We start from the raw sequence: 13,366 nt of genomic DNA on the forward strand, positions 1-13,366 counted from the left end.
ACCTAGCCCACAATCTCCGGGATGATACCATCGAACCCATAGCTTCTGTTTTAAACCATCCAAATCTTAGAACAGGTATTTTTATTCCGTCCCCGTCCTGTTTATTACACTGGGCATCAGTACCCCTCTCCGCCACCCACGGGCCGCGGAAAAAAATGCTCTCCAAATCTGCTCCACGGCAGATAAATCTCTGTGGATATTCACGTCGGCGGAATGAGGCAAGGGATAAATCTCTGAGGGATAAATCTCGGAGGCAAGGGAGTTGAAAGAGGCGTCGGAACGGGAGAGGTTCTGCAGAGTGGACAAGTAGGGTGAAGCCTCAGCCATGGATCTATGCACTTGATATGGAATTGGTGGCCACAATCAGGTAACACCCTAAGCATATCACTACCCTTGTAATCTGCAAGGCATATAGAACAGCATGCACAAGTTGAATCATTCTTCTTCAGTTTTTTTGCTTCAGAGTACAACAACTTTGGATAACTCACAAGCGATTCTTCATCTATTCCAACTTCAAGCGCATTCTGTCTCCTATTAGGAGCTGCAGGAGGGAGTCGTTGCTGATGGTGTCTGGTGCAGAAGTAAAAGGTTAGGGTGATGGTGGTGATAAAAAAGACGATCCCAATGTAGATTCCTATGCCATAGACATAGCCGGTGATGTTGCTGGACCCAACGTACCCCCCACTTGTTGTGTTGCTCATTTCTTGGAATTGAATCAGCAGTGATGATTGGTGTCATGGTGGAAGAAAGCCATGAAATTGATGAAGCAATTGCTGTATGTTTTATATATTTGCCACTTGTATGTTGTAGCATTAGCATATTATATACATTAACAAGAAGAAAACCAAACATAAAATTACAAAAATGTTATGCAAATATTTTATGTTTGAGATGTTATGTTGAATATTAATGGATTCCGCTAGGGAGACAATGGACTATTTGTACAAGGGATAATAAACATCTGCTCGAAAAATTAGTTTAATTTTTGGGTTCACCAAGAATCGAATTCTTGACCTTTCGAATCTAGCGCTTTAATATCATGTCATGATACCATTCATCCCAAAAGCTTCAGCTGAAGGAAAAATGTAACACTAATAATTATATCTCTAATACTCCATAAACCTCTATTGTACACATTGTATAAATATTTCATTGGCTCCTCATACTTATCCTAAATAATATAACGTGAGTCAGCACAATAATGTTAAACATTTATAGGGATAAATACATCTGTATTTTACTGTAAATACTTATATTATATGAAGATATTTTATATTTCACGTGAATATATTGATAACTGAACATTTTTATATTATAACTTGATTAAATATTAAAGTATTTAATAATTTTTTATTATTAATTTTATGTGAGTACGTGATCATTTTATTTTATATTTTTTGATGTTGATTATTATAATTCAGTAGTGTTAAAGATAAACACATTTTATAATTTATAGTTATTAATTAATTATTATTAATATTTTAATAATATAAAATTATATTTAATAAAATAATATTATATACTTTTTTATGATTAAATATTGACTAAATTTTAATAAAAATACTGATTTTTTAAATTTTTTCATTATGATTACCTCTTCGCACTAAATTTGTGCAAATCAACTATTTTTTGAATCATATAATCTTGTATCTTACTATGTTTTTATAGAGATATTAATTAAAGCCAGATTTTTTTTAATTAAAAAATTAAAATAAAATTTATAAGTATTTATTTTTATACGAAGTTGATGTGACTAAATAATTATTAAAAAATTAATATATCTTTATAATTATTTTATTAAAAAACTAAATAACTCTTTTTTATTGACATGACTAAAATATTTTTTACAATAAAAAATTAAGATTAAATAATATTAATCTAATAACTTTAAAAATGAACAAAATTTAAAACCAAAAAACAAAGCAAATTAAATCCCTAATTATTTATATCACCTCTTAAGTAAATATAAAAAGAGTATGTCATTTGAATTATAATTTATTGACAAATAAATTTATGTTCGTAAAAAAAAATCCATATTCTTGTATAAATTAGTTCGTTATTTAAAATTTTTCAAATATTTTTTAATTAATATCAGTTAATTTTTATAAAAAGATTATTTATTTTAAATTTTAAACCATAATCATAAACTATATTAATCTTACATATTAAATTATAAATTTTAAATTTAAAAAAATAAAATTAAACAAATTAACTAATATTAATTAAGTAAAAAATATATATTTTTTATATTTTTTCATACTTTCGTTATTGTTGCCAATGGTGGCGAGTATACCTACGCTGCTTCTGTATGTTATAAAATATTATTAAACGTTCTTCAATAAGAAAAGATTTTGCTGCACGCCATTATAAAATGCATGTGTGTGACATAATCTTTGTATGTTGTTATATTATATATGTTCGCTATGTACTTAACTATGGTACTTATCATTTCCATATTATAATTTATATATACCCAAGAACTTGGCATAATTGCCCTATTTATAATATTAGTCTCCCTGTTCCACTCTAATAAGCACATATACTATCTCATGATTTTTTTGGTGACTATACTCTTTCATGATTTGATGAGCTAATAAGATGTTTATTTATAAAATCGCTATTTTTTATATGAAAAAATATAGATAATTAACAATATTTTTAAATAATATATAAATAATATAAATTAATAAAATTAAAAAAATAATTTTAAATTTAATTAATAATATTAAATTAAAATATAATATATTTTTATTTAATTAATAATTATTTATATTATTTAAAATAGTCATTATTTACGTAATATTTTTTTGTATTTTTTGTTTAAGGCTCTTATCCCAAAGGTCATCATTGAAAATAAGGAGAAGGGATGGGATGCATGTGTGAAGGGTCACGCCAGAAGCATGGAGAGAAGATATATTAATACCCAGAGCAACACACAATATGTGACTATGAATAAGTAACTGCTCAATCTCCTTCATTAGCCCACTTAATTCTATTCTTATCCTTTCCTTTTATCCGCCTAGTTACATGAATAATATTCACATAAAATTGATTAAAGTATTTTTTAAGTAAAAATAAATTTAAAATGTTAATAATAATATGTTAAGCAAATTAACTAAACATGTTAAATTCTTTGTTTTCAACTATAAATAATATTTAAAATATTAATAGTAATACGTTAAGAAATTTATCTATACATGTTAACAATTATAAACTTTGCATGATTTTTAACCATTTTTTTTGTAAATAATCATTTTTAGTTCATTTTATTCTATCAATATATTGATTCCTTTTATCTCTTGCCTTTATTATTATTTATTATTAGTGTAAAATTCGAGTTACGTTCGTGTCAAATATTGATCCATTTTAAATATTTATTGATATTTATTCATCAACATTAATATTTATTATTTTTAATTAAAAAAATTGTAATAAAAATTTATTATACATTGTATAAAATTATTTTAATTTTTTGTTTATAAAGGCTAAAATATTTATTATTTTTCTAGCTCATATTAACAGATTTTACTTAAATATAAAAGCTATTATGTTTATATTTTTAAATGAATATTATTACACTACTGTTATTGTTATATAATCCAAAAAATTAAAATTTTAATAAAAACAGTTGATATTCAAATCACAAACAAATACTAAGTGACACTTATTTATATTATTAGACCCTTAGCGGATAGTCTGCACTACGACTGAATGATGTGCTTAATTTATTTTATTGTATTTATGTATAGTTTAATTATAAGAAGATTAATATATATTTATTGAAAGAATTAATTTACTTAATATACAGAAAAATTAAGTGATTAATCTTTTTTATTATATTGATGTTTAATTCGATTAATAATTTTTTAAAGTGGTAACCTTTAAAACACATTTTAAACTAAATTTTAAAAAATAGATAAATGAACTATTATAAAAAGGTAAAATTAACTATTCAAACAAAATTTTTAGTATGTTTCTAGCCACTGGTGTATGTTGTTTCATAAATCTATTTTATTTTTTTAATCTATGTGCAAAAAAACTTATACATGAATAATAAAAATTTTTGACGTTGTATAAATTGAGTGGTTAATATTTTTTATTATATTAATGTTATTAATGTTTAATCAATTACAAATTAAAAAATAAGTATATGAAATTTAGAATGGTTACTGTTAATTTATATGTTTAATGTTTTTTTTTTTCAAATGGTAATTTTTAGAACACATTTTAACTAATTAAAAAAATAAGTAAGTAAATATATTTGTTGTTATTAGACCATACTTATTCAATATTTAGATCATTTATTTCAATTTGTATAATACCCCAAGTTAATCTTTAATATATATAAAATATATCTAACTAATATGTATATAAATATTATATTATAATTTATAAGTATAACTTGAATAACTAAGGTTAGCACTTAGAGCTCTAAATATATGTTTATAGAAAATAAATACTATTATGTACTCTTATATATTATGTATCATTTTAAAAGAGGTTAATATTTTAATTAAAAAATAATAATTATATTAATTAAAACACAAAACACGTGAAAAAAATATTCGTACACTAAATACTTTTGATACATGATAAAAATATAGTTATTATTAATTAATAAATATTTAAAGTATTTTTAATTAACCAAACAAAAGAATTTTGTATAATTATTCTTAAAAAAATACTAATGTCAAAATAGTATTTATTATAAAAGATATACACATAGTTAGAATAACTAACAAAATTAATCACTTAATATATTTGTTTTAGATATCTATTATTAATAAATTCATAAATATATCTTAATTTTTATTGTAATATGTCATTCATCACCAAATAAATTTAGACTGAGATATGATTGATGTAAAGACTAAACTCCCCAGTTTGTCGTTTTATAAATTTATTGTTCACTCCATCATATAGTTTTTTCCATTTGTCCGATTAATGCTAGGATTTAGTCGGGAGCAATAGATAAACAATGATTTTTCCTATCTTCTTATATGTGGAATTGAATAAGTTTGTTTGATCTAAAATTTTTTAAATTTTTAGAAAACATTATTTTCAGTAGAACCTACAAATATTAAGATACTAAAAAGTTGGTTTCTAATTCAGTTGACTTTAGTATAAATGAATTAGATCTAAGACTTATATGAATTAGCTTTTTGTGAACGTGCATCTCTCGTTGATTATTTGTCACTGGCTCATATTTAGTGATTACTAAAATTACTATTTACTTTTAGTTTTCTAGAATCAATAATTGTGTTGCTTTTTTTTTCTTCTGGATTTTTATACCACTGATAGCACCTTTCTTCAAAAAGAATTTGTTCATGCTTTGCTAGTCCATCAAATTATTCTTGATAGGAATCATTTAAGGACATTAATGATAGGCAATATGTGGAGTTGGTAAGGTGGTTAGTGTTATGCGTTCTGTTTAGTCAGTTAGGGAGTTAGTGAACTAGTTAGTTAAAAATCTGTTAGAGTTAAGCTTCTAAAAACAAGTGGGGTTAGCTGTATGTTAGTTGGGTATTAAGTTTCCATAAACTTCTAGATCTACACGTTGTTACAGTTATAAAAGCAAAAACACTAACTCACTGTACGATTTTGATTTTCCAATTCACACAATGGAGTATCACATTTCAGATCTAACTTTACTAAATTTCTCTTTCTTCAACCTCTCTTATCTTCAAATCTTCTTCTTCGTATAACCACTTATACAGGTTCTGATACCATTGATCTCCACTACTTTCTAGGAGTTCAAGAAGCAAAAACAAAAGGGTGAGTTATAGCCTGTACCGGTCCAATTGAGGAGATTGATGCACCTGTCACCTCTGACACAAGTATATGCTTTGGTGGCAGGTCTTTTTGTTTTTTACAACATTGCCTATATAGTTTTGCATATAGTGTTATGACCCCTCTATTTAGACAAGTTTGCATTTAAACCCCCACTCCATGAATGGGCTGTTGACTCACCGTTTTAGCCCAGTTGGTAGAGCGAGGAGATGAAGAGCGACTGAGAAGCCCTAGATTTTTGGCAATTTTTGGTTACAGAGTATTCGCTGTGATGTCCGTGAACGCCATTTCTGCGCAGGACTGCATGGAGGGAGAATCCGCGGCGGACGAGTGTTATCGGCCGTTGTCTGCCGAAGAAGAGGGAGGCGATGGTAGCGATGCCTTCGGTCCAGGCGGCGACGAATTCGGTGACGAAGTTGATGATGGGGAATTAGGGGTAGAGTCGGATGCAGAGGAGAATTTCGGGGATAGCTTCTTTGACAACTGGGAAGAGAAAGCAGTGGACGGCGTAGTAGAGCTGAGGTGTATAAATTTCAAGGAAATAACTGCAAAGGAGAGTATGATGTGTCATTTTCCAGATCGATCGGTGGCATTCTTGTTTTACAGTTTGTATGCAAAGATGAATGGTTTCACTGTGAGGAAGAATAAGATTCGGCGAAATGTGAGGAATGAGATTACTCAACAAGAATTTGTATGTTTCCGGCAAGGGTTTAGAGGAATGGGGTCCGTTAACGACGGCATGCGACGCAAGCGTGAGCCAAAGGCGGAGACCAGATGCGGTTGTGAGGCAGAGATGCGCGTCCACATGCACTCCAAAAGTGGTAGATGGATAATATCATACTTTCAGGACGTTCACAACCACGAGATGCTGGACGATAGACCGACTTTCATGCTACCGGGCCATAGGAAAATGGATGCAGCCGCCCTGGAACAAATGAACATGATGCTTAGAGTTGGGATTAAAACCCCACAGATTTATTCATCTTTTGTGCAGACTGCCGGGGGATTCCAAAACCTTCCGTTTCTAAAGAGGGACATGTATAACCAGATAGGAAAGCAATGGAGGATCATTGGCGGGGATGCGACGGCTTGCCTTAAGTTCCTGGTGTCAACGGCGCAGGCTAATCCTGGAATGTTTGTGCGTTATTTGGCGGACAAGGATGGTCATTTGGTACACCTGTTTTGGTCGGATAATTGCAGTCAGCTGGATTATGATTTGTTTGGGGATGTGGTGGCATTTGATGCGACATATCGGAAGAATAAGTATATGTGTCTACTGGTTGTGTTTTTTGAAGTGAATCACCATAACCAAACGATTGTGTTTGCCGCTGCGCAAGTTGCAAATGAGAATGAGCAGACTTACACCTGGTTGTTGCAACAGTTCCTGGACGCCATTGAGGGCAAAGCACCTGGGTGTGTGATAACAGATGGGCATGGAGCGATGAAAAAGGCAATCGAAGCGGTGTTTCCTGAGACCTATCACCATTTGTGTGTGTGGCATCTGCTGAGGAATGCCACTTCAAACCTACGCAACCCCAGATTTACTTCTGAATTTAAGAAATGCATGCTGTTCGATTATGAGGTGTGAGAGTTTGAAGATCATTGGCATTATATGGTGGATGCACTTGGCCTGTCTGATAATCAATGGGTTTCTGACCTTTACTCTAGGAGAAGGATGTGGACAATTGCACATATAAGGGGCAACTTCTTTGGGGGTTTTCGTACAACGTCAAGGTGTGAAGGATTGCACTCAATGCTGGGTAAATTTGTGTAGTCTCGCCATAATTTGAGGGACTTTGTTGAGCAGTTTATGCGTTGCATATCCCAAATGAGGTCCAGGGAAGCACACTCTGATCTGTTATCTGTGGTTGGGGAACCAATTCTACAGAGTCCATTTCATGATTTGGAGAGGTCAGCAGCAAAGAAGCTGACCAAGGCAATTTTCTTCAACTTCAGGCCCATGTTTTTCCGCGCTTGCACACTGAAGGTACGAACATACACATGGACCCAGACTTCTGATACATTCACTTTGTGTAGGTCAGCTAATGCGCGTAGGGAGTGGCAAGTGTGTCACTATAGTGACAGTAACAGTTTCAAGTGCTCTTGCTTGCGAATGGAGTCCCTTGGTATACCGTGTGATCACATTGTAGCAGTGCTGGTACATTTGGAGATGACTGACATACCAAATAGTCTTGTTCTAGATCGTTGGTCCAAGAGTGCTCACTCGAAAGTAAGGGCCTTTGTGGAGAAAGGTCCATTTTGTTGGGATTCAACGATCACCTGCCGCAATCGGATGTTGAATGATTTATGTAGGGAAATGTGTGTTCTTGCGTGTTGTAACGAAGCTGAATTTGCGGACATGACAGATAAAGTTCTTCATGAGATAGCGCGGCTGAAAGAGATTGAGGATTCTGGTGATGCAGTTGGTCTGAATGAAGTTGGGGAGGCTTCAACAATAGACGGCTGTGTGAGGGATCCACAGCTGGTGCGGTGTCAAAAGAGGCAAAGAAAAGAAACGGTGAAGGGGGTGAAGAGGTGCGGTCTTTGTCGCCAGAGAGGGCATAATTGAGTATCCTGCCACTTAAATCCCAACAGCAGAATGAATACACAAGATGGTGCATCATAATTTGGCGGTGAGGGTGAAGGTGAGACTGGCACAATGGAAGACTCGTCTGAAGAGGAGGAGGTAACAGTTTGTCAACAAATTTGTTTAGTCGTACTTTTCATTTAATGTATTGACCATTCATGGATTCGTAGTTCATGGCTAACTGAATGTATCGTTGTAGCTGCCGGCATGGGACGATGCAGCGGACCTTGCCCTCGACGAGGGCTATGATTCACAGGGCAGAATTTAGTTACCATTCGTGTGGTAAGTGCGCTCACAGCTCAATTCAGTGGGAACGCGGGTCTTTATATTAGGCAAAGGTTAGGTGATGCAGCAGGTGTTTTTGTTTCGTAGAAGATCATGCTTGATGTTGTATGTTTGGACAAACAATGGCTAGCTATAGAAAACTCTGTTTTGGACTGTTATACTTTTAAATCGACCATATTCAAGCCGCTATATGACATTATCTTGTAACGCGCTATATTGAGATTGGAAACTACACTAACGTATCCATGGTGCTCTGTGAATTGCAATTGAAAATTAGTGTAGGGCATCCATGGTGCCGTGTGAATTTAGATTGTAAAGTAATCTAGAGCATCCATGGTGCTGTTTGAGAGTGTCAGAGGCAAGATTAACTTTAGTAACAGAAGCTAAAGAACACTGATATTTTTAAAAGTACCTAGTTAAACGTCATAAGATTCTATGATTTACAAAAAGTTAATTCTAGCAGTTGTAAGATGGTCAGAACACAAAGTTTTTGCCAAATCACAAAAGGCAATCCAAAATAAGATGGTCAGCTTGGGCATCAACCCAGTTGGATTCATTCGAAGTCAACAAATTGGACCAGCAGCTCCACGTCCAGGTTGGTCCTAGAGATCTCAAACACGGCCAGCTTCTCGTCAGTTATGTTGCACTTGCGCAAGAAATCCGCCCACCCTCCGCTGATGGTGCCACAATTGGGCCTTCTATTGCCCCCATATCTGCTGTAGGAGGCCCGGACGGAAATATTCCCTGCACGCAGAGTGACCATCACATCATCGCCGACGTCATCTCCAAAGTGCAGCACATTTGGCTGGGCAAACCAAAAACGACAAGGAGATGTAGTTAAAGGCATGGGTAACATGAATGCATTGTGCATGATATTCAACCAGAATGAAACGGCAATTATTGATGATGGCATTATGAATAGTTAGCATGCAATTGGGTGCTTGTTGACATAGGGCTGGAAGTGAGTCGAGCTGAGCCGAGCTAGACAAAGCTCAAGCTCGGCTCACAAAAATTGAGCTTGGCTCACGGCTCGGCTCATTAACAATCGAGCCTATTTCTTAAGCTCAAGCTCAGCTCACGGAAAGCTCACGAGATGGCTCAAATAACTGGAACATAATCTATAGTTCTATATAAAAAATTATAATTTTAATATAACAAAATAAAAAACAATGCATCCGTATATTTAACAAACTTAAAACATTACATCTTATAGCTATCAGCTATCAAGTTTTGAATATTTATTTGACAACTTAAATTGGTAATGTAATCTCCACAGAGCTATCTTCAACCTTAGACTTATTTCTTAGGCCATAAAAAACTCGAAGCCAATCTCCTCCACAAATTAAAGCTTCAACTGTAGTCGGACTTAGTGAGGATCGAAATGTATCAATTACCCTTCCATCAGCACTAAAAGTTGACTCTGAAGCCACAGTTGAGATTGGAATAGCAAGAACATCAGCTGCCATTCTAGATAATATCTTATATTTTTCACGATTTACCTTCCACCATTTTAAAGCACTGAAGCTAGTTGCATCATGTTCTCTTTGAAAATATTTTGGTTCATCCAAGTAAGTCTCTAATTCAGATTTTAAAGCTGGAACTGCTTCTTCATCCTTTACAAAATTTATCATTATTGACCACCCAGTTTGTGAGGAGTTTGAAATTTGCATTGTAGAGTTGATACTACTTTCGCCACTTGCACTCAGTGAAGTTGATCCTTCTTGCTCGTTGGATAGAATGACATAATCTTGATACATTTCTGTCATGATTTGATGTACCAATGTCATATTTCTTGTAGCTTCTTGCCCATATATCTGCTGAAAGCACATTTTAAGACCTGTCAATTTGCATCTGGGATCCAAAACAGTAGCAACATCCATGAGAAGGTTACATTCACTCCAATATTTATCAAACTTCCGTTTCATTTTGGCAGCCATTTCCTTGATGAAAAAAGGTCCACTATTAACAGCTTCATCCAAAATTAATTTAATGCGAAATACCTCAGCAAGATAAAGGTTGGCAGTAGGATATTCACTTCCAGATATGATATTGGTTGCACAATTGATCACTTGTAGAACTTCAGCTATTTTTTCAACTTTATCCCATTCTTCGTGGTCAGGAAGATATCTATAATTTGGCTAACGATCTTGGAATTGAGGGAAGACTTCCTTAAAGTGCAATGCTGTAGATATCATTTGATAAGTTGAATTCCATCGTGTAGGACAGTCAAGAATCAAATTTCTCCCAGGAAGTTGCAATTGTTGAACAATCTCGGAGAATGTACGCAACCTTGCCTTAGACTAATTGATAAACTTCACACTCTCACGTATATTTTCAATTGTTCCTGCTATTTCCCCCAATCCATCTTGAACAAGTAAGTTTAAGATGTGTGCACAACATCGCACATGAAACAACTTTCCTCCACAAAGCAATTTCTATGCCTTGAAATCATGTCCTTCAATGTCCTTAAGCATGAGTCATTATAGGATGCATTATCTACAGATATAGAATAAATCTTTGATTTGATACCCCATTCAATAAGACATTTGAAAATGGCATCTGCAATATCAACACCACGTCGAGGTGGAGGAACATGAACAAAACTAAGAACTCGTTTTTGCAGTATCCAATTTGTATCAACGTAATGACCTGCGATAACCATATACTCAATTTTCTGGTTCTGTGATTTCCACAAATCAGTAGTTAAACTGATTTTACTTACATCTTTTAAACTTGCCTTTAACTTCTTCTTTTCAACTTCATATACTTTGAGACAATCACTTTTCAGCGTTTTTCTACCAATCTTCTCATAAGCTGTATTATTGCACTTCATCATAATGAAAAATCAAATTCTTCAACAATGCTGAATGAATGCTCGTGCATCATTAACCAATGTGCAGTTGCTTCTCTTTGTCTTGTATGATCATACTTTCCACCAGGAGTTACTAACATAGGACCAATGACACTTGGATGCTCTGCTGTATCGCTTTGAGGGAAGTTTAATTTTTTTTGTTTTGCCAACACCATTTTTCTGTAGCCAAGACAATTGTTCTTCAAATGCCTATTCAATTGACTTGTAGCTTTTGAGTCAGTTATAGCATATTTTCTTTTGCAATGAACACATTGATTCTTCACAACCCCATTAGACAATTTCACTTCTTTAAAATGTTGCGAGACAAATGAGGTTTTCTTCCTTTTATTTATGTGAATAACACCCTCATCTTCATTGTCTTCTACCTCTTCATCTTCTCCACTTTGATTTTCTCCTTCATTGTTGTCTAATGCTTCTACTTCAAGTTCCACTTGTATTTCTGGTGATGATATTCCATCAATAGGAAGAAGTAGTTCTTCATTTTGTATATTATTTGCGTTTTTATTTGAAGCAAACACTAACAATTGATTTTCAAGTTCGGAAATTTCCATGATACTGTCAGTAGAAAAATAAATGTGTTGAACAATCAATAAAAAAGAACTCTAAAGATTAAAAAAAATCAACAAAAAGAGAAAAACAAAAATTGAAAGAACATAAAAAATATAACTTACTTGATAATTGATTCCCAGAAAAAGAAAGATCAGACTTCAAAGTAATCGAATTTTTCAAAGTAGATCGATGAACAAACCAATTTGCTATTTGAGAGAATGAAGTAAATCACCAATTAATTGCAAGTCACGAGATTTTCTTTTGGGAAAACCTCTTCCTATTCCTTTCTAGTTCTCTCTGTTCATTATCATTAACCAATGACCATTGTGATTTGTGATTTGTGAATATAAAGGTGCTACCGCCACACTATTTCATGATTTTTATCCCTTTAGGTTTCTTTGTCTTTTGGTTTCTAATTTATTAAAATTCTAAATGAGTAGACCGTATAATTAATTATATTTTCTATTCCCTAAAAAATAGAAACTAGAAACTTGATAAAAATTCATTTTGGGAACTCACAATTTTTTTGTATTGACAAATGAATAAATCAAAATATATATGTAAAATTATATATTATTACTTTAATGTGTATATATAATATTAAAATATAGATTAAATATATAAAATATATCTTATATGTGTATTAATATATATATAATCGAGCTAGCTCACGAGCTAATGAGCTAAGCTTATCCAAGCTCAAGCTCGCCTCATTTAATTTATGAGCTCAATTCCAAGCTCAAGCTCGGCTCACCAGCTCACGAGCTCAGCTTATCAAGCTATTAACGAGTTGAGCTCGAGCTGGCTCATGAGCTGGCTTGACTCACTTCCAGCCCTACTTGTTGTTTACATAAACATAGGAATTTAAGAACAACATACAAGGCGTTACCAAAAAATTTGTCTCTGATTAATTTGAAGTCAACAACTGCTCCACCAGATAGCCAACCATTAACAATTAAGCAACATCACAAGACACAAAATAAGGAGCAGGAAAAGAACAAAACTTAATGTGGATCGCCCAGGCCGCCATATTACTTTTGATAGAGGGAACAGTAAGGGAACAAAACAGATAATGTGGACCCCAAATACTAGCTACGTAAGAGGTGTATATATAGTGCAGAGGGAAAGGCATTACCAGGAAGTGGACGCCCAACAGCCTTTTTGTGATCTGCATGATGAAGAAGGGGTGCTTGGAATGAAATGTCTGCTCCACCTCAGCTGCAGCCGCACTCCTGGGGACATTGATGCAGCCTATTCGAGGCTGGGGCTTTTGAGGAGTGTGT

The 13,366-nt window shown here is 33.3% G+C and overlaps 1 protein-coding gene across 1 annotated transcript; it reads right to left on the reverse strand.

Moving 5' to 3' along the window:
* Positions 1-200: 200 nt before the first annotated feature.
* Positions 201-701, reverse strand: LOC130980431 (RING-H2 finger protein ATL70-like). Its single transcript, XM_057904113.1, has one exon. It carries the CDS (start codon positions 699-701, stop codon positions 201-203), a length of 501 nt encoding a protein of 166 aa, XP_057760096.1.
* Positions 702-13,366: the final 12,665 nt, after the last annotated feature.

Source organism: Arachis stenosperma, chromosome 5, assembly GCF_014773155.1.
Source record: "Arachis stenosperma cultivar V10309 chromosome 5, arast.V10309.gnm1.PFL2, whole genome shotgun sequence".
Lineage (NCBI taxonomy): Eukaryota > Viridiplantae > Streptophyta > Magnoliopsida > Fabales > Fabaceae > Arachis > Arachis stenosperma.